The 22,682-nt window shown below is 37.5% G+C and overlaps 2 protein-coding genes across 3 annotated transcripts in view; one reads left to right on the forward strand and one right to left on the reverse strand.

Moving 5' to 3' along the window:
• Window positions 1–6,101, reverse strand: part of MYOF (myoferlin) — a 69,538-nt gene extending 63,437 nt beyond the window's left edge. For both annotated transcript variants that reach the window (XM_027909309.1, XM_027909304.1), the window contains exons 1-2: window positions 5,917–6,101; window positions 294–349 (exon numbers count right to left, since the gene is read on the reverse strand). In XM_027909309.1, coding sequence (XP_027765110.1) covers window positions 294–349; window positions 5,917–6,004 — 144 coding nt within the window. In that variant the 5' untranslated portion in view covers window positions 6,005–6,101. The remainder of the gene's footprint in view (window positions 1–293; window positions 350–5,916) is intronic.
• A 1,248-nt stretch (window positions 6,102–7,349) lies between these two features.
• Window positions 7,350–19,289, forward strand: CEP55 (centrosomal protein 55). The gene is made up of 8 exons (XM_027909295.1): window positions 7,350–7,774; window positions 9,555–9,842; window positions 12,003–12,047; window positions 12,827–12,968; window positions 14,956–15,269; window positions 16,800–16,871; window positions 17,374–17,499; window positions 17,940–19,289. Exons 1-8 carry the CDS (start codon window positions 7,583–7,585, stop codon window positions 18,144–18,146), a joined length of 1,386 nt encoding a protein of 461 aa, XP_027765096.1. The 5' UTR covers window positions 7,350–7,582; the 3' UTR covers window positions 18,147–19,289.
• The last annotated feature ends 3,393 nt before the right edge of the window (window positions 19,290–22,682 follow it).

The following is a 22,682-nucleotide window of genomic DNA, read 5'->3' on the forward strand; positions in this document are numbered from 1 at the left end:
TAATAAATGATCCATTTATGTTCCCATACATGTGGCTAAATAAAGGCTGAGTATCATTTGATCAAAAGAAAGTGGGAACAAAAGCAGGCCATAAACTCATCTGTTATCCATCTAATTTTACATCAAAAATTACTTAACGAATTGCAATACATGGTGCAAGATGAATCCCTTCACCTGCATCTCCTAACACTAGTTCCTCTTCCTAACAACATACACAACTGTTAAAACTGACTTACTGACTTTAAAAGTATTTTTTCTTCAAAGTGACCAAGGATTTATTTTAAAAAATTTACCTCATTCCAAACAGGATTAAGTTCACTGTCAATTTTCTTTGTTTTCTTTTTTTCATCTGCAAATATAAACAAAGTGTGATTATTTGTTTTTGCTAAAGCACTACACAAATATCATTTTTCCTTTCACTTCTCAAAAGAAAATTTGAATTTAAACCAAATGTTCCAGATCTTTTTACCTCTTCCAGTAGTTGCACAATTCACAATCAAAAGGTCCTCTGGGCAATTTTAGTAATTCAGGCTTTTCCTTCTGTTTTGTTAAGCATATCTAGATGTATTCCCAAACAGCAAAATAAATATTCAGGTTTTTCAGCCTTTTATGACCCTTGGCTGCAACTTGAATAATGATGAAAAAAAGAGAAAGACTAAAAACCTTGGAGACATCAAACCAAACAGTAACCTCTAAGTGATAGTATTAAAGTATTAAGTTGGAAAGTAGTAATGAAAATGTGTTACATATTTACCATATCCAAACTACAAAATACTTGTATTTAGTTCTGAAAGCAAATCACATTAAAAAAAAATATTTTTTAGAAGATATGCATACAGAGTCAGCATTTTCTGCTTTAAATGAGCAAATATTAGCAGAAATACACATGCATGTAAGAGGAAATGCAATCCTTCCTGAAAAAATGGTTTCCAGAGGTTATGTAGATCACTTCACCAACATTTACTGTGGCCTAAAACCTGCAAATTTTCCATACTTCAAATTTGCATTTGTGCAACCTACATGATAATGTGTGGTGTGGTGTAAATTATATTTACTATGGCATTATTTTTACTTTTCAGTTGCACTATTTGTACACAGCTCTTATGGAGAACAAATATTTTGACTCTGAGAAGCACCAAAGAACACTAGCAACACCATAGCTCTTTAAACAGAAATTGCATCTATTTGTGATAACAAATGAGTATATTTAAGTACAGTCAGTAAAATAACTTCTGATCTACAAAATGCTTAGCCACCACAAGAAGGGCAAGTTTCAAACACACTCCTTGTACTTGACTACAGTAAAGATAACAGGATTTTTATTATTCATAAGTTATGACTACACTTAGCCAGGAAAACGTTTCAAAGGCCTGGGAAGGAAACTTGCCAAATGGGCAAGTTCATATACCCACTACTCAGGCAGGAGACTGTGTTGGTTCTTTTCACTGGGTGAGAATGGGTTGTACTGAAAAAGTCAGCCCATGCTGCAAATTGTGAGAACTGACTCACATTTATGTAACAAGAATTGTCTACAATTTATACAGGATATTGACTCACACCGTAGGACAAAGGAAAGAGCTTTCATAACATACCATGCTGTGGACTCACATTTTACAGAACAAAGCACTAATTAACAAGCTAGTGAGAGAAATTCGACCTCATGTTATCTAAGAGGAGACAGGGCATTTTCAAAACTGAGTGTCCCAGAAGACCTAGGGTTTGGCACTGATACGTCCCCTAAAAACTGATAGTCAGGGAAAAGAGGTTTTCAGTGCTGGCAAAAAAATGAACACTTGCAGCTGTTTGTAAAGGAGATAGTGAATCACACACCTGATCCTGATAGAACTAACAGATTAAAGTCCTACGATCACTGCCTAAGCTCAAATGTAGCTCTCTAAGGTGAGGAAAGCACAGGTTTGAACAACAGTCAAGAAAATTCTTGACAAGGAGCAAAATTTTGCACTCTGGACTACCCATTTTCATACAAGCAAAAGATTTACGTTTCCATTAACAATATGCTTATTCTAGATTATAATGAGAAAAAAACTTTTTGTGCTATGCATCTGTGTGAACATTGGAAAAAAAAACACTGGGAAACATCTTCCATTGGGTTTCAGTTGTAATTTTAGTCAGTTTGAGCGTGGCATTTACATTCCTCATGGATGTATTTTGCATATATTCTCTTTGCTGACTTTCCTTTTATTGCACTTCTATCAGTATTTTAATACACTGGGGGTAGGGGGGGTTGGCTTTTAAGCTGTTGGCAAAGCTTTTCCCTTTTTTCCAACTAAAAACCCCATTGCCAAGCAGGGTAGGAAGGACTGCACAGTTATTCCAAGTGCTCACAAGTTTCAGGCCCTCAGGCTTCTTCCTCTGCTGCTAATGATTCCAGCTATACAGCAAAGCCTAGGAATGACCTAAGAATAAAGCGTAAGATAAGGCCAGCCATCATTTTTAGTTTGGTCCTACCAAGAAATAAGAAATTATAATGGCTACAGGTAGGAGACTCTATACATTTGTTTCTTTAATTACAATAGCTGTGGTACTGTAGAAGAAATCACTATTAGCTTTATCTTCATCAAAGTGTTAAACTCCCATATGCTGGTCAATATTCTCAATTGGAAACTACTGCAATAGGAACTTACTGGTCAATGAGCTGACTCAGCTTTCAAAAAAAATGCATTCAAGAATTTTAAAAATAATTACTGTTTAAATAATAACTGTTTCATCAATAGAAAGATAATTACAGTTCTGCAAAACAACCAATGCTTCCATCTTAAATTTTTTCCTCTATCATAAATCACATTTTAACCAGCAGGTGGGGAATAGCAGAAGCAAACATTATCTTTTATAAAATTCCTAAGTCTTAGATTCAAGAGACAGTCCTATTTCAGTTAACTAAGTTTTCCATAAAACTTTTGTGAAAGGAGAATTAAGATTGCACAGTGGCAGCAACTACCAGATCAAATGGGCAGATCTCCAAAAATCTCCAAACCCCAATGTAGCTAATTTAATTCTCTGCAAAACAGAAAATATAAATTTAGTGGATCATTGTACTCTAAAACTCTTTTCTTTCACACATTGAAATATAAACTAACATAACTATGCACTGTTGCAGGCCTGCTGGAAAGCTCTTAGACTAAGCACAAATGAAAAAAGAAATTTTAGAGTAGTTGGTCCAACCAAGCTAAATGCCACTTCACCTCAGTTTTTAATGCATAAATTGCAATGAGGCAGTCAAAAGGAATGATCAAAGCACTAAATGCCCTAATATTGACTGCACATATAACCAATTGAGTACATTTTTACACCCTAAGACAAGAATCTAACAAACCAAAACAATTATACTGATTTAATCATTACCACTTAGTGCCATTTTAGGAAACGGCAGCAGTCTTTCGTATTATTTGGACTAATAATTTGTCTCATGCTGAGCGATGAACTCAGAATTGTGCAAGAAAAGCACCCAGTTCCAGATAGCAATATTAGTTTACTCTCAGGGTGTAGTTCTCTTTGAAAAGTGAGCTGTTCTTAAAGTAAATAAAAGTTCCATCCCTTTGGACTGAACACAAATGTGTGAAAAAAAGAGCCAAATGTTTGCACAAAACCCCCCTATTGTAAGATATCAAAACAGAAACAGTTGCCTATTTCCTCTTAATATGAAGTTAATATAAATCACTGTATTAACTGAACTGATTGCAATTTGATGAAGTCTATCCTATTTATAGACAAAAGTGTATTAACTTATGTGTCTTCATATATAAAACCTTTGCAGTCACTTTCATACTAACAGTTGTAGGACCATAAGGTTTTTCTTTACAGCATAGCTGCAAAGGTCTTATCCTGAGAGACACTGTGTGATTTCATGGAAGCCTTAAATTTACTGAACCTGGCATCAGCAAAGGCTCTGTAAATTAAAGTTTGAACACAATACTGTCTAATGAAATGTCAGCTTCCACAGCAATTTTCCGTCAAATGAGTGTTACTCACTAAGACTTCACCAAGAACACCCCGGAGTCAAACAAGAACATATAAATGTACTGCAGGGCTGCAGCCAAAGTCCTGCAAATGCTTGAGGTTTTCCCAGCCTAGAAAATGCACTCCCAAATATGTTTTTATGTCCCCCAGGATCTACACTGGGTAGGGACTAAAGTTAAAGACCAATGCCCTTTGACATAAATCTTCCCAAAATAAGACTGGTTTCCCATTTCTACACATTAGCAGGGTGAGAACGGAATCATCAGTGTACACAAAAAGACATCTATAAACATTAACAGCCGGATGTTCAACATATTTCTGACATGATCCCTACGCCCTTGCATTTGGCAAACAGGCACTCCACTCAGAAATTAACTTGGAGCTGCTTAACAGCTGGCAAAAGCCTGATATTTTCTGTCCCCCTTGAATCACTCTGGACAGAAAGCAAAAAATCAGCCGTCTGCTATGTAGCAAACCCATATAAATAGAAGCAGCATGAGAAATTAAATATCCTACTAAACCTGTCATAATTTTGAAGTTGTATTTGAGACACCAGTTAAGTTTAATGTTTGTGAACATTAAAAATCCCAGTTATATCACATAAAGCATAAATATAAAGTGATTCCTTCAGTGTCGGTTGTCCAATTCCTGCATCTGAATAACTGGAAGACTGAAAAACAAATCCAGCAGTGCAGGAAAAAAAAAAAAATCTATAACATATATTTACTAGGTAAAAGTGAACTGCATTAGGGCACATAATAGGAACAAAAGATTACAAGGAGGGATTAAACAGACATTTAAGACTTGAAGTGGAGACATAAACTAACTCTGGAGTATAAAACTGCAGGAAGAGGCAACACAGAAAGGCAAAATTGTAACACAAAAACAAGGAAAAAAGAGAAGGAACTGAAAAGAGAATATGGATACTTAAGAAGCAGCAGAATATGGTACAAACCAGCAAAATTATAGTATCATCACTTTTTGCAGGGCAAGTAAAATCATATTTTAAGAGTTAGGAAGTTCCAAAAACTACTGAGACCGTCTCTGCCCCTTGTTCCAACACATAGTGGGGTAAAAAAAAAAAAGCAAAACCAAACGTAGGAAACCAGGTCACCAGGAATTAAGATGCCTGTTTGTCACATTTTGCTATAATGTATTACATGATCCGAAATTGCTTGGAGGTTTTGGCACCTTAAAGATAAATCATTACATGAAATGAAGCTCTTCTAGTCTAGCCAAGTGAGGAAATGATGGCAACAGTTAAAGTAAAATATAATTAGCTTTACATATAAGTGCTAATTTTACCACAGTCTTCTTAGCCCATGTACAATTGACAAGCAATGAAAGTGTAAAATGTGGTTTTCTTCCTAAATCTTTAAATTAAATAATCTCAACAGGCAAAATTTTGAAGTGCAATTCAGTTTGTAAAAAAAAACCCACAACAATCACAAACCCCAAAACCTAAAATAAAAGCAAACTCCTTCAATAATGGTACTACTGTTTTTTCAACATGCTACTACTAATAATAAACCAGTCACAATAAAAATGTTTGTAACAGTGAGCAGTGGCTTTGCAAAGTGATCAAGACAAGAAGGATTTTTTAGGTGGAAAACAAAGTAACCTTCAATACCAGAATTAAAAATGGATTTATCTATGCAATTAGATTTGTGTTTCTAAAGCAAAAGGGTAAGCCTTTGCAAAAGCTTGTAAAATGTGGATCCTGAAACAGAAGCACAGCTGGACAGAACAGACCAAAGCACTCCACCCAGTTCAAACTTCATTCAGGTAACTCCTATCTCTCTAATTAAAAACTCTTCCCTAAAACTGCATCAGACATAGCTTCAGGAAAACATGTTTTCACAGATTTTCAAATACTTACAAAGGTCACTGTGTTAAAAAAACTTCCTCCCTGACTACATTTATGACAGTTTTCCTTACCTTTAAAAATAACAGAAACGATGGGATCTGGTTTCCCAAACTTGGTTTTAGGGATATTGGTAGCAGATTCCACAATTACCCGAAGCATTGTTTCCCGTCTTGCCTAAATGTCGACTGTTACAAAATAAATTCGAGGAAGTCTTCAGTTTCACACTCCTTAACTTCTGGACTGAAATGCTAGCAGGAAGAGGAGGCAGGGAATTGCTGGTTTACAATAAAGAAGGTCTATGGGTGGATCTATGACGGACTAGCTACTCAATGTAGGAAAAAAAAAAAAGTCCTGTAAATTGACACCAAGTTCTGTTTGCCGCACAAAAAAGAGCTCTCACTAATGAAATCCTGTAACAGAAAGGACACAGTGCAAAAACGAGTGCAGATTTTTATTGAGGTGGGTTTTTTGGTTGCTTTTATTCTGAAGCTGTGTGATAAATCTCTAGTAAGAAACTAAGGCAAGAGTAAGCGTTAAGCAATATGAACACTAAACATTAAACACGATTCTAGTATTCAAGATATATCAAATCTTCATCTTGGTATACCAAGGTATGAAATTTCACGACGGGTTATATTGTTTTCCCCTCTTAATTTGCAGAACTTCATTATTTGCAAATGATCTTGGCTTGCCTCCGTGTCAGCCTACAGTCACAAACTAGAGCTGGTACCCAAAACCGGTGTAAGTTCTCCCCCTCCCGTTGCGTTCTGGAACAACGACGTGTTGCACAATAAATGCTGCAGCTTCGTCGCGGAACAGCCTGGATTTAGTACCTTTATTGAGAAATTATTAAAATATATATGCATAACTAAAACTGGAAAATAATTAAGGAAATGGGTAAAAAAAAAAAAAAAAAGAAAAGTGGTATTACCTTCTGTGTTGTTTGGAGGCATATGTTTTATGTCTTAACATAAACATGTGCACTAACAAGCGGGTAACGTGAAACCAGGTAAAACTTAAACATGACAGGCACAAGAGCTCTGAGCTCCCCCGGGCTCAGCATTACAGCAAGTTTATCTCAGCTGTGGAACAATTGTTAAAACCCCGGAGGTGCACACTGCCACTGCAACACGTGTGCCCAGCAGGGATGAGGGGGGGAAACGGCAAGATGAGTCACACGTAAGCACACTTCAGCCTAGTTCTTATATGATCCTAGGGAACCATCCCACCTTATTTTGGAATTTCTAAAAATATTAGATTTTGGGCAGATTAGGAGAATTTCAGGAGGAGAAAAAACTCAATCTGACGCACGCGTGCTCAGGGAGGGACGGGGACAGAGACGCGTGAGCGACAGCACCGAGCGGGCCCCGGCGACTGTTCCACGCTCAGCCCCCGCGGTCCCACCCGAGCCCGCGCCGCGGCGGAGGGCGGGGACAGGCAGGGCCGGGCAGCGACACGAGAGGGCAGCACCGCCCGTCCCGGCGAGCAACTCCAAACCCCCGGAACTGACGGGCCGCAGCCGCGGGATTCAAACTCCCGGAAGCGGCGCCGGGCCGGGCCGGCAGGGCTGTGGGTTGGGGTGCTCGGGCCCCGTTCCGTCCCGTCCCACGGAGCGGGAGCCGGCAGCAGGATCCGGGGAGCCCTGCGCTTGACTCCAGCTGTCGGAAGCCATGTCCTGCCCGCTAGAAGGGATCGCTGTTCCGTGACGCCGCCTTCGGGTCTCACAGGAGCCGAAAGATGAACCCCAAGACCGCCAAGGATCGTATTATGGCCAAGTGGGGCTTAAAGTCGAGCATCTCCAGAGCTGAGAGTGGGCTGGAGAAGGGTAAAGAGGAGAGCGCTGCGCTGAGGACTCAGAGCACGGAGGCAGCCGCCGCCGGGAGCGGCGGGGCGGCGGAGGCGGAGGCGGAGAGGAGCGGGCTCCTCCAGGTGAGCGGGCTGTGCCGAGCGGGCTGTGCCGAGCCGGCCCCGCCGCGCCGGGGGCTCCGGGCCTGCCCCAGGCAGCGAGAGCCCCACCTCTGCTCTCCAAACTGCGCTCGCTTCGATGCTGGTTTAGTACTCTTAGGCGGTTTAGACAAGCTTTTAGTTTGACATTTTCGTTCTCATGTACTTTTCAGAGGTGACTGAACTAATAAAATCACACTTACCTGACAAGGCTACTGAATACAAAGACTTGAGGCCAGAGGTGCCAGACCTGTCCACTCGTGTCCAACAGGTCTTGGAGAATTATTTTAAGCACTTCCTGCAAAGAATATTATGTTTGCAAACATTTGCCTAAGAACATGCCAAAAAGTGCTGAGTGTTTGGTTGAACTGAATTGTCAAACTCCCACTCAGTTATAGGTAAATAACACTGTAGTCAGGTCCCTACATGCTTGCTCTGCAACCAAAGAGCAGAAACTAAGACACTGCAAATTCCACCCAAGGTAAACCTGTGGTTGCAGAGAGGGAAGTTTGAGACTTAGTCTGTGACCAAGTCACATTCTGTCAGGCTTCCCAGAAGGACTGCAGAACTTAAAGTAGACTCTTTCAAAGGGTACAACTAATGGAGACTGGGCACACTAATATTTCAAGGCCATTTCTTTTGGCAGAAAGGCTTTTCTTGTGTCTGTACCACAATATCAGTTGAGAAATCCCAAGCCAAGTATCAGCTATGGCTGGGCAGCTCGTGTACAGTTGTGGCTAAATTCCTTAGTGTATTTGCTGTGCCTATTAGGATTTGCTGCTTGCTCAGTGTTGGTTACTTAATACTAAGTTCCTAGTTTACAAGTGGAAAATCACACCCATGCTTAGATGTACCAGGTACTCTTTGGTGTCAATATTTTAATTTTAGTGAGTGCTCTGTGGTGTTCAACCACTCCCAGAAAATTCGAATTCTTTCAGTTTCTTTGCCATCTTCTAATGACTTGTCAACATGTAAGATTTCAGCGTCAGCCTTTGTCACTAAAAATTAAATGCTCTCGCATCAGAAGTTTGTGGAAAGCCTCAAGGTATCTTAAATGCAGTACTAATTCTGTATGATAATAACCTGTGCTGGAGGAGGCCTACTGAAAAAAGAGTGCCTACTGAAAATATCTACTAAAGCACATTTTGAAGCTAATGGTCCAGATAATTTGGAAAATGGGATCCTTCTCCTGGATGCTTTATTATAACTTTTGTAACCTCACTTACTGTCATGTAGTTTGCAAGAAGGCTCTGCTGCTTCCCAAAAGCTACTAAATATGCTGAGAAATAAGCTAAGAAATGTATCACTTCAAAACACTGGAAGTGTTCTGAAGTTCTTGTACTGCTTGTGTTTGAGGGTTCATATGCTGTAGTGATCTATATTCAGATACAAAACCGAGTACCTACCAAGCCTGTGAAATTTGGTTCTTTGCATTCTTTCCCTGTTTCATCTACTTCATCTACTCATTTTGCTGTCACTTGAAATATTTCAGATGATTGTGCTAATATTTTCTGTTTTGAGTAAAAAATAATATTCTCAGCTAAATAAAGGCTAAGAGAGAATCTTCGAAAGTGAATATCATAGAATGGGTTGGGTTGGAAGAGACCTTAAAGATCATCTAGTTCCAACCTCCCTGACATGAGCAGGGACACCTTCCACTAGACTTGGTTGCTCAGATCACTCAAGCTATTGTAAACTTGCTAATGCATTTGTTGCATAGACTAACTTATTCATTTGTGTCACTTTTTTATTCTGTTTCATTTAGAAAATACATTCCCTTGAAAAAGAAAAAGAAAAACACAACCATCTTGTTGGAGAGAAAGACAGGGAAATCCAAAACCTGAAAGACAAGCTGAAGTCCAAAACCAAGAATAGTGAAGTCTCCTTACTACAAAATCAACTAGAGGAAAAAACAAAGGAAGCAGAAAGGAGAGAACAGTTACTTTGTTCTCTATCAGAAGAAATTAACCGGTTAAAATGTAATTTATCTGCTGTCATGGCAAAATGCTCTGATTTGGAGAACAAAGCCAGTAGCACTTCTCAGACATCCCAGGTAAGCACTAAAGAAATGCTGTAATTGCAAATTGGAATTTGTGCCTACTAAGCACCAATTCTTGTTATAAAATAGGATGGGTTTTTAATTTTCTTATAAGCTGCATTGCATTCTGAAATATTCTTGTATGTAGAGAGATGATATCCAGATTGAATGCTAAATGAAGAACAGTCAGGGAGCACAACTTCAGGCAACAGCTGGGGAGGGAAGTCTCTCATGCTGTGCTGCAAGGTCCCTTGTTCAAGCTCACGTGGGTAGTTTGACTGGTGTACTACATGTAATGATCACTGTTGCTTAAGCAGATGCTATCCCCTTCTTGGATTTGTGTGTTCAGTGATTAGACAGACTGAGAAGGCAGCAGTAATGGAGATGTGGGGCACTAATAAAGACAAACTAAGGTCCTTACCTAATTCAGCTTCAGTCATGAGAATATCTTTCCCTTCTCTGCCCTTATGAATCCTTATTTGTCTCAGTTGTTAAAACTAATTGTACTTTCTATGGCATCACATGCAGTAAATACTTCACTGAGACACGAGGTAGGACAGGAATAGAGAGTTTCTCCTGTCATGCTAAGTGGTCAGTAGGTATGGTGCCAATCCTTGGCAGCATTTACAAGTGCATTCAATATACTATAGTTGTTTTTTCATCCCTCCCTGTTCTAATGTTCCATGGAAAATGCACTAGTATCTCAAAGAGGGGCACAGGGAAGTTGGTGCCTAAAAGTAGGTGGCTGTAAATCTTTCTTTTCCAGCTTTTAACCTGCAGATGGTGCTGGTTCCCTCTGCTCTACAAGGAACTTGAGCAATTTCTAGAAATTCTGTTTTAGCCAAATATATAACTAAAAATCTTAATCTACCACTTTTGAATGATAATACATGTATATATATCACTTCTACTAATGAAGTATATTAGTACATACCACTTTAAATGCAATGTATTTATTTTCAATTTTAAGAGACTTTGAACTGAGTCAGAGAATTTAAAATGTATGTAAAGTCAACAGATTTTCAGATATTTTCGATAATAAACTACAAAAATACCTATTACTCTAAAACCGTAATTTTCTTTTAAAATCTTAACTGATCTATCAACAGAGGACAACAAATATGACTGATGTTTTGACTGGATGTCATGAAAAACTTGAAAACAAGTATAGCAATTCTGCTTGAAACTGCTAGGTGGCATGTGAGCTCTGAAATAGAAACAACGGTTGTATGACAGTTTTCACTGAGGCAGGATTCAAATGTTCATATAAACAATTGTAGTGTCTTTAAATCCTATTTTTTATGAGGAAGTGCTGAAGTTTAATGATTGCATTCAAAGCTTCTCTGTATTTTTCAGTTATAAAATTTGTTGTAAATCATGTTCCAAAACCCGTAGAAAAACACTGGAAAAATGTAGTTTGGATTTTTTTCTTATTGAAGTTCCCTCCGACTTACATCTACACAATTTCATAAATTCATTCTATCATGCAGAGAATAAACATGTCAGATTATGGAAGAAATATAACTGTTTACCTGCTCTCTAGATTTAGATGGGTCTAAAGAACTCTCCGACTCATACTTCAAGCACTGTACTGTGGATCAGGTCTCAAAAAAATCAGGCAGTTTGTCCTTACTGTTCCAGACAGGCTTGCATGACTTCCCAGATGTTAACAATCTTCCTGTTACCCCAAGGAAGCTTTCAAGGTCTCTGCAGCTTTCCCCCAATAACTCCTGTAGGTCTGGCATGTTGTCAAACATATGAGGATACAAAAATAGAATAAGCACCTTTTATTGTGTACTTAAAAAATATCCCAAATATCTTTATTTCAAAAGCTCTTTGGAGAACACCCTTCAGGTCTTCCAAGAGGGCAGTTCAACAGAAAACACATGATGGTCTTCTTAGGAAATGTTCTAATGTAACTATGAGTTGCAGAGTTATGGAATAAATTAAATGTAAATCTTTCTCCCATCTCTTTCTGAACAGTCTGTTTTAAATATATGAAATGGTTTTCTACATAACTTAGATCCTTGAAGAAAAAAAACAACGACCAGCTCTAAAGATCTTTAAACACGAAAGGCACATGTGTTTATGTGAAATTAATAGTTATATGGGAGTAGCTTTGCTCTTTTAGCCATCTGTTTTAAACAACACTAACAGGTTGTTCTTTGTCTGCAGGAAGCTGTAACAAACAGCACCGAAGTTGAAAGACAACTGAAAGATGTAAGTTTCTTGTAAAACATTGCGAGTACATTGCATTGTGATGCATAAGAATGTAAATTATCATCATATACATTTTTGGTAGTATGGAACCTCAGAGGGTATGTTTCCCTCTAAAATATGATATCTAAAATAATTTTGTGATAAGACAATAATTTAAATTGAAAAAAAACCCCAAACCAAAAACTTGCAAAATAAAAAAATTGAAATAAGATTTCCATCATCTTTGAAAAACCTTGCTTAGAACATCAGAACAACGTGGTTACTGACAAATCAGCAGCCTTGAAGAACCTGGTCTGGCACTGCTTCGAATAGCATGAAGCTGGATCAGAAACCTCCTGAGGTCCCTTCCAAGCTGAATAATTCTATGATTCAACTGGCTAAAAAATCCATGTCCTAGTTCTTAGAAACTCTAAGTTCCATTTTCAAGGTCTATTATTTTATGTTTTATTTTATATTCAAGGTTGAAAAGTTAATTTTTCATAATCTAGGCATGACTCAAGAAAGCCTTTGTTCTTTAACTCATTTTCCCATTCCAAGAAGTAATCCAATTATAATCCAATAATATTGCTGCAGTTTTAACTGTTCAGCATCCTGACATATTTCCAAATGAAGATGGGTTTATTTATTGTACCGAGATTCCTACAATTTTGCAGCAGACATAGCTTATCTTTAAACTGTGCAATATACAACTTCTAGCATTTTAAGAAATAAGACAAATACTTTTAAAATCTGATAAATTACCAGAAACTTTTTTTGTTCTTCTTTTTATTTTCTTGAAGGCTCTTGAGAAAAACCAGCAGTGGCTACTGTATGACCAGCAACGGGAAGCATATGTCAGGGGATTGCTTGGAAGGATCTTTGAACTTGAACAGAAGTCGGAAATAGTTACCCAACAAGAATCTAAAGGATTCAGTTCAGAAGGTATTGACTTTTTATTTTTTCCCTACTAGTGACCCAAACCATAATTATCTATAGAATAAATTTTCTGAAAAGAAGTGATACCACAATTAATCAAAATCAAGACTTTGTTTTCAGTGCTTTGGCTGCTTAATGATAAAAGTTGTTTAAGTAATATTTCTTTGCTTCCTGTTATCTATGTTACTTACTGACAGTACTTCATGTTCTTATCCACTTCAAAGATGGTTTTTAACAGCCCTGACACTCTATTAGCAACCTCTCTGTTTGCTGAAAGTGTTGAGGCAAATAGGTGTCTCCCATCCTTCTAAGTACACTTTCAATAGACATAATGGAAGCATTAAGGATTTATTAGCTAGGTGTGGATCAGATTTTTTAAAATTTACTTTTTTCAAAATAAATATTATAAAAATGACTCAAGATTGCCATGTTCTTTACTCACCTGAACAGTTGTTACAGGGCATGAAAACCTGTGGTAGGTTTTGGCACCTCTCCAAAATAGTGTTTCGCAATATGGATCTGGCCACCTCCAGCTCACACTTCCTTGCTGTGCAGTTCCTCAATAAGGCACACCCTCTCAGTATTAATAGAATTAAAATCACATTGAGAAGAACCAGAAGGTGTTGACTTCTTTACTTATTATCAAACTATTATTTCATATATGCTGCAAGTGACCTGCAAGGTAAATTCATTAAATGTGGGGTAAGAGCATACCCGCAGACTTGCCACAGTAACTCACGTGCAGTGGCTTGGTTTCTGTATTGTTTGAATCTTTATGGAAAACAGTAAAATATCATCAGAATCTTGTTTTGATTCTGTTCAGAAATCATTCAGAACAGTATTTTTAGATGAGGACAGACTGAAGTAGTAGTTCACCAGGAAATGTAACTCAAGAGTTCCTGCAGTCAAAGCTTTGTCATTGGAGCAGCCAGGAGACCAGGAGTTAGGATGTAAGAAGGTTCCTCCCTTCAAGCAGCTAGACAGTAGCAGAAATCCAGGTTTCTAAGAACCTACCTATACAAGTTGGAAGTAGAGATGACAACTTTTTCCAAGGAAAATCTTGTCTGTCTCTGAGGACGTCACCACCCTATAAAGGAGTATTGCTAATGAGAAGATAAGGCTTAGCTCATAGCTGAGGGAAGGGAGAACAATCAAGTTAGAAACTCTCCTGGTAAATTACACTTTGAAGAAATAGGGTAAGTCTTCAATCATAACAGTATCAAACAGTGCCAAAAATCAGCAAATCTCATGAAATTTTTCATTCCTTGTTCTCCTTCTATTTTGTATTTATACCGACTGTATTAATGCAAGCCTCTTAATTTTTTCCTACTTACTAAACTTTTCTTGTGTCAATAAGCAGAAATTTTTCAAAATGTGGTTTAAGTAATGGTCACTAGCCAAGAAGCAGTCAGGGTTTTTTAGCAAAAGAACTACCCCAGTTCTTTCTATTTGCCATTTAGAAGTAAATCATGACATACAATTTGAAGAAGACGGTCTACAAAAGGCAGTGGATGGCCTGAATTGGGTCAACAAAGGTGAAATAGAGTTTATCAGGTCCCCAGGGTATCTCTGGGGAAGGAGTAATGCTAAGGAGGCCAAAAATGGAAGTAAGAATCTAGTGCCTTTGGGTCAGATTCCCCTATGTCATTATAATGCATGAGGCCATGTAAGAACTGTGTGGGTCGTGGAGCTTGCGTAGTTGGGGCAAAGGATGTGATATTGCTACAGGGGTTAGTGATGGAAGTAGCTGTAGCACAGAATATTATGCACAAGCCAAGTTGCAATTTTCCAGTAACTATATCGCTAAGGAGACTTTATGCGCTATAAATATTGAAAGCTGTTTTAACTAAAGTTTGGTGCTAATCTAGCCTATGTAATAGCCTACTATGTCAATTTCTATTAATAAGCCTTAAAATGCTTAAGGATTTAGTGCTCTGCTTTTTAACTGGGTTTTTTTTCCACATTATTAACTCAATTTTTTCTGACTCATTAGGTCATCTGCAAGAGGAAAAGCAAGAGTACTATGACCAGCTGCTACTAACTGCTAAGAGGGATCTTGAGGCTGAAAGATGCACTGTAACCCAGCTGAGATCTGAACTTAATGAATTCAAAAAGAAGTATGAAGAAGCACAAGGAGAAATAATGAGTTTAAATGCATTATTGCAGTCGCAACGGGTTGCTGATATGAAGGTTCAAGAAAATGAAAATAAAATGAAAGAGAAAGTGCAGAGACTAAAACAGGATAATGAAACTCTCAAAGAAAAGCTCAGAGAAGGAAAAAAAAAAGCTGAAGATCTTTCTTGTCAGGTAAGTGGATGCATTTAGAGGTTTGAGATAATTTCAAAAAACCAAGAGAGATGAAAAGTCATACTTAATCAGAATGGCCCATCACTCACTCTGATAACTGTTCTTTGCACAGATCTAGACTCATGACCTTGTGCTTAAAACTGAGTTTTCTAAACAAGAAACTTCTTTGTTCACTTATTTCCCTGGTCTTGTGGGACATGAGGGAGAAGTGAGAAAATATTGAATTGATTCTAATATATTCTTCATCCTCAAGGTTAATAGTAAATGAGGATAGGAAAAGTGAAAATTAATTTTATCATGTGCCCCTGACTATGGAATATCATTGATACTTGCTGTCACCTGGCAGCTACAATGCACACATGGGCTTGTAGTTTTATACTTACTGAATAAGCAGCTGTGCCTCTGGATAGTGCCCTCAGCCAAATACTGTAGCCATGCAGCTGGATTTTCTTTTTCCTTTGCTTTTCCATTCAGATGAGTTCCTGCATTTGATTCTCTATATGATGGATAAGAACTCTGCAAGTACCCCTGAGTACTAGAAAGCAAGGGACAGATAGCAAGGGAAGGGATGGACCCTAAGCTGGGGGAAGACATGAATGTACTGTATGTTTGTCTTTAAAAATACTCAGTGCTTACCTTCCTTTGTATGAAATACTTGTGAGGAGTGTGCCACTTCTGCTACGCAGAGAATTACAGCGGTGTCTTGGGATATACCTGTCAGCATGGTGACACTAACCAAAAGAAAAAAAAAATCTATTGTTTCTTCTTCTGGACATGAAATCATGACCACATACCTGCTGAAGAGAAACTGGAAAGTTGTCCTTGAAGGACAGACCTCAGGGCATTTAAATGAGATAGACTTGCTACTAGAATTCTAGGGTCAATAATAAAGCAATGTAGAACTGAAATTTGAAATAAGAGAATAAAATTTACTAGACACTAAAATAGACTAAAACCAGATCAGCAGTTCAGCTCTCTAAACACTGGGTGGTTCTTGCTGGTTAATAATGATTACAAGATGTTTATTTTCTGAAGCAGAACAGCACCATTTTCATAAAAGTTGATACAGGCTGAAAGCGTAGGATATTTTAATGTATGCAATTACTTAATCATTACTGTATAGTACTTTCTGAGCCTTAAACTTGTTCTCTTCTATTATAAAAAAAAAGTTGCATTGTTTGATACTATTAACATAGTGTCGTGTTAGTACAAACATAGGTTTTGTGTGTAAGTTTTGTTGGCATCCTGGCAATTACCTAGGAAATTTCAGTTTTGTGTTTCTTTTTTTAACAATAACATTATCCTGCACTCCCCTTGCTCTGTGCAATAATGAATTTTCCATGGGAAAATTTCCTCAGGGAAGTAGAGGTATTTGGATTGGGTTTGGCTGTTGCATAACAGGCATACCTTTTCTGTTGGTGTGGGAATGTAAAAGTTTACTTCCATCCCACTCTAGCTTCATCATTTTTTCAAGCTTATTAACTATTGTATATGAAAGTTGTTTGTTACAGGTGTTCCTCTGCCTTATAGGTGCAACTTCTTCATAAATCACTGCTCAAACAGAAAGTGGAGCACACAAGGATAGCTTTGTTGGAACAACAGGTACCCAATTATATGCTAAGATGCTGATATCTAATCTCTATTATACATAAAGTCTTTCTAGACTAACTTCAAATTTAAAAATGATTAGTATATTAAATAAAGCAATACTAGCCATGAATATTCAACTGTGAATAATCTCTTGATGCTTCTAAAAATTTTGACACATCTGTCAAGAAGAAAACCTGCATCCTTTTATTGATGAGTGTGATCAAACCTGATACTATTTTCTCCACAATCACTTGTTCAACAGTTACAGCTCCAGATAAGGTGCAGGAAACCAATCTTAAACAATCCTTAAACCAATCAGCTTGTAGAAGAAGTTTTGTAGTATATTTTTGATAAAGCAACTTTGAGATTTTTTTTTTTTTAATTTTCCTTTTAATCCCATTTTAGGATATGATTGCAGGGCAAAACTGACTTTAAACATATAAATGGGAAATATTCCTCCCCATTCTTAATAATTCTGACTTTATTCTTTATTTTTCACTTTGGGGGCTGCCAGATCCAGACATGCACCACAGACTTAGAGAATGGAAAGGTTGATCGCCAGAACTTGGAGCATCAGTTAAACAAAGTCCTCAAGGAACTGCGTAAGGCCAGGGAGCAAATATCCCGTCTGGAACCTCTGGTATGTACTGCGTAACTTGCAGGTGAATTCAGTCAGGGATTGTGCATAAACATACATCTTCTCACTTTGGGATCTTATTCCAAGCGTAGTAAGTGTCCTTACATCCTTCAGGTATGTGGTCCCAAGGAGCAGAACCCTATGACAGCCAGCTAGCCAGACACTGCTTTTCCTGCAGTGCTGCAGCAGGAGATGTAGGATAGTCAGGTTCCTGGGAACACAACTGTGTTTTGTACCAAAATGTGTTCCCTAGTTTTATCTGTTGCACAATGACAAAGCTCCATCAGGCTTCTGCTCAGACTTGCTACCGGTGAGCAAGACACAATCCTTAGTGCTGTAACACACACAAGGCTTGTGTGCCATCAAGCCTTAATGGTTTTTCCTACAGTATTTGATCAGGGCATGTGTGCACCAGTCTTACACTAAAGCTCCTCCTTCTCCAGAAACTCCGAGAGTCTGGACGTGTGGAACGACAAGAAGAACTGCAAGCCCTGTTTGATGAGAAGCTGACCTCGTATGACAGAAGTCCTTCCCCGAAACATTCAAATCTCCTTGATGAAAGTTTTCTTGAGTGTCCCAGATGTAAAGCGCTGTATCCAACCAGCCAGCATAGAGAATTGCTAGCACATATTGACTTCTGTACGGCTTGAGCTCCAAATGGACTTACTATATTTGCTTACACATGCTGCCAATATGCTCAGCAAGAGATCTTTCAAAGCTTTATTCTTAAGGTTGTATAAAGCATTGCTCGTTTCATAATTCAGTTCTACAGAAACATTATTAAGAGGATAATAATTTAGCCTCAAATATTTTGCCTGATGTTTTTGGAAAAAAACAGCTATTGCACTTTTGGTTGCAAATGGAAATATTTTTAGAATTAGGAATATCTTAAATAGTAAACTACTGACTTTTTTTTTTTTTTTGCACTATTAAATATAAGAACAGTAAAAGCACAGCTATTGCGTCAGGCTTTATTTTAACGTTTGGCATATCCATTTCTTGGTTGGTGAATCCTGATAAATGTGCTTGTACCTGAACTAACAAGAATAGCTGCAAAAGATTTTTGGCCCTCATAGGTGCACTATATATATATTTATATATACATGGTGTGTGTATGTATGTATAGTGTGTATAGTATATATAGGCATGAACCATATACATGTGAAATATCATCTTGATAGATAAAAACTCAGGAGGGTCATGTTAGATCTTTGCTGCTTAAGATTCATGTTGAAAACATTGGTCATAAGTAGCTTATTTTCCTGAACCACAATCAGTGGTGACTAAAATTCTGACCAAAGTTTAAACTCTTCTCAAAAAAAACCAACTTCCTAGCAAATACAAACTTTGTTGGTGCTGAAAAGCTTATGTTTCAGACGATGTCAGAGGCCATTTTTGAAGTCTGGATATAAAATTATGCTGAATTAAACTTGTTTGTACTTCTGTATTTTAAAGTTGAGAAATGTCAGTTATTCGATCTTATATTTGACAAGTGTCCCAAACTGTAGTTTTTATAAATTGCTCTAGTGGATTGGAAGTGTCACTGTATTTTGATATTACTACAGGAAACAAGTTAATAATTCTGGCAACAAATTAGAAACTGGCAAAAAAATTCCCTTATGGATTTGGAATTGCAGTATTAGTTTTCTCTAGCACCTGCTGTAAACCTGAATCTGTTTCCAGTGTTTTGTTCCTTGCATGTGTAATGAAGTCCCAAAAGAGGTTCCTTCCGTGGAAATTATTAAAATGAGGACATTTTACAAAGATAGTTGAATAAATTTGCTTCTTTTACATGTTTGTGGTTTGCTGAGGACAGTCAAATACCCAAGGCCCATCCTTCTCTGGCGTACTGATTCTGACTGCTAGCTAGTAGCAGCTTTTTCCATCATGCTTTGCTGCAAAGCTGTGTGCATTTACCCCATAACGTTCACCTTTATCTTTGATGGTTAAACCTTTTTCATAAATATGAGTGTGTTTTCCAAGTTATTTTCAATAACTTATAGTAACAAGTGATACTATCATTGATTAAATCCAGTGTTTGTAAGACAGAAAGAAAATGTTAAAAGCTATTATCTTTATATCTGAAATATCTTTGCCAAATTTACTATATTAGCCACTCTATTTGCCAAATTTATTACATTAGCCACTCTATCCAGTTTTCAGTTTCACTGACCATTCTCAGGCTAATCTTTGTATTTGGCAATTTACTCAAGTGTTAGCAACAGGCTTTCTGACCAAAGATATAATGAACTAATGAATAAAACAGAAATAATGCTTCAGAATCTCAAGGTTTTGCTGTGAGAAACTGTCTTAATTTCATGGTCTTTTAAAGGATATTTTAATTCAGGATAATAACTATGCTTTTCATTGAATCCCAATAATTTTAATCTCTAATTAAACTACTTTTGAAAGTTTAAGTTAGTTGTCTTTTAACAACACCTTAATCAGCTAGTATTCTATTCCCAGTTGCACACTCAGCATAGTTTCTGCAAAAGGAAATCCTGATCTTTTATGTATTATAGATGAAATAAATTTGCCTACTATGGGTCAGCACTCTTCAGTAGTTCTGAGACTTTCTTAAATTAGCATGAAACACTTTCTCATTAGAAGCTGGCACTGTAGTGCGAGACTCAGAAAGCTGATAATGTGATAACCTTTAAAAAGTTTTGTTCACTCCAGAACCTTTTCTGAACTTTAACAGTGGATTTAGTCCTACCTGCTAAATATTACATCTAAGCAAAAAAAAAACCCCTTGCTGATAAATTTATAGATCATAGTGTGGTATATATTAAAAAATATTAAAATGACATTCTAGTGAATAAAAAATACCTGTTCTGAAAGAAGAACCACAAGTACTATTGTTGTCACTTACATGTAATTAAATCCAACTATAAAACTCGCACTCTGTAAAGTATGCAGCTCATATCACTGCTTTTTTTCCATTCTTCAGAAGCTAAGGCCCTGAAAACAGAAAATTATTTCATTTAGTCTTAAAGTATGCAAAGAAGAAAAAGGTTTGCTGCTCCTTTCTCTAGTTATATGTAGGAAAGAAGCTTGTGCCTAAGGAGCTCATCTTAGTGGTAAAGCTGTAAATTTAGTTCTTTGTAAGTCAGGAAGCAACAGCAATGTTTTAATTATTTCAAGCACTTCAGGTTTACAATTTCAGTCGCCTTTTTTCTGTGTTATGCACATTTCAAGGAATGGAATTTTAACCTAGGAGAAAGCTGATAGTCTAGGGAAGCTTGGGGGTTAATACAAAGATTTACCAACACTAACATATTTATAAATTCTGGCTTTCACACAGTGTTCTTTGTAAACAATGAATTAATTAAGTTGTTTTGATGCAGTGTGGTGTGGCTGGAAAGACAGCTTACCTCCAGATAACTTTTTTTTTATACAAGAAGAGCTGAAATCAAAACTAAAAGATGGTTCTGTTATTTTTCGTATGTCAAATGGATCAGCTTCTAATATACCTGCTTTTGCAGCTTTCTCTCTTACTCTTGGTTTTGACAACCATCTTTCACATGGTTATGTTGATTTGAGTACTGTACTTTAAGAACAATTTAGACTAATGTGAATGTAGTAGAAATCTTTCAGATTTCTGATGAAATTCATGAAAGAATCAGGCTTATCCAGTTCAGAGGAGACCATGAAGAAAAATGACAATATTTCATACAGAGGAAAGAAAAAAAACCTTCCTGTGGTCAGTGAGAAGAGTAACATGATCAAAATTGCAACAGGAGAAAGTCTGACACAAGGAAAATCTTTCTGGTGGTTGGAGTGGACGAACAGTGAAACACATCACTTAAGGAGGCTGTGAAATCTCCACCACTGGAGATTTACGGGGACAGTTATGTAACTATCTAAACCATCCCTGACACGTGAGTCTGCCTTGGGTTGGGGACATCAGCCACTGATTTCTCACCGTGCCCTGAAGTGCTATTTTAAGACTTGCAAACAACACACAATAAAATTTAAATAAACAAAACCACAATGGTTGTTCTGCACTGACCCTCTGTGTTATTTCACTCCATGCAAAATTAGTAGCTACTACACCAGAAGTCACAAAAACAGTTTAATCTCATGTTTCTCAGCTGGAAATTTACTGATATTCCTATGTCTGTATAAACTTCTACTTTGAGTAGACAAAGCCATTTTATCACACTCAGCCATTTCAACCCCACTGGAAAACAAGATAAATAACACAAACACAACTTGATGTCACTTAATTACCTCGTATTGGGAAGTGCCTCATCCCCACATTGTTTTAATGAACAGCACCATGGTGTCTGGTTTTATGGCATTTGGGGAGTTTGGAATGTTCTGGAGTAGTAACAGATGTAAATTCTCTTATGACATTGGCTGTCTATGTCAAAGGAGTCTCTTGCAAAAAAAAGCAGACTTCAAACAGTATATGTATCCATGAAGCAAGACCTCCTCTCGCACCCAGTCCCCCTTCAGACTTGGAACAGAGCTTCACACCAGTAATCAGGGACATACACTCATTCTGCTGTCTCTCTCTGATCAACTAAGACTTTAAGTATTTCATACTGAATTAATAGTTTCAAAAAGATAGAGCAAGATAGGATGCCTCCGAATATCCTGTAAGAATGAAGCTTGGTACCTTATCACAGTGATATCCAGCGGGCTTCTTGACAGTGCCACCAGATTTAATTTCCCTCATCAACTCAAAACTGGTGAATGTGCACACTGCATCAGAGAAAGTGCTAGTTTTATCAAGGTAAAAGTTGTGATATGGTCAATATTATTTCATTCAGCTAGACAGAAAACTCTGCAGCCTAGTTAAGGCATCCATGCTTTCAAGCCTCAGTTTATAAGAAGCTCTAAGTCATCTCTTATCAGTCATCTCAAATGGCTATTGATAAAGTTAAACATGAACAGTGGGGAAAATATCCTGATTAGTGTTACATTTGAGAAATCAGAAGGGTTTACAGAAGAATTTAAAGTATTATTTGAACTTTCTCTCATTGCTGTTGCATGAGTGATTTTTCTATTTCTCCAGCCCTCGGTTAATGCTGGTTCAGCACGTGCCTTGCCTTCCAATATGGACAGATTTTCTTTGCAGCAGACAGGCACCCTGTGGCTTTTAAAAGTAAAAGTAAAAGTTTCTATCCCAGTTCTGACCTGAAGAACCCCTGTTGGTCCAAACAAGTTAGTCTTTAAGA

Source organism: Empidonax traillii, unplaced genomic scaffold, assembly GCF_003031625.1.
Source record: "Empidonax traillii isolate 1590-97213 ecotype Southwest subspecies unplaced genomic scaffold, ASM303162v1 scaffold27:size3997909, whole genome shotgun sequence".
Classification (NCBI taxonomy): domain Eukaryota; kingdom Metazoa; phylum Chordata; class Aves; order Passeriformes; family Tyrannidae; genus Empidonax; species Empidonax traillii.

Bases quoted from the DNA above. Each gene is read 5' to 3' on its own strand.
- CEP55 (XM_027909295.1), top strand. From the start codon at position 7,583: ATGAACCCCAAGACCGCCAAGGATCGTATTATGGCCAAGTGGGGCTTA. The intron at 12,048-12,826 runs GTAAGTTTCTTG...ATTTTCTTGAAG, and splicing joins TTGAAAGACAACTGAAAGAT to GCTCTTGAGAAAAACCAGCA. The intron at 15,270-16,799 runs GTAAGTGGATGC...TCTGCCTTATAG, and splicing joins CTGAAGATCTTTCTTGTCAG to GTGCAACTTCTTCATAAATC.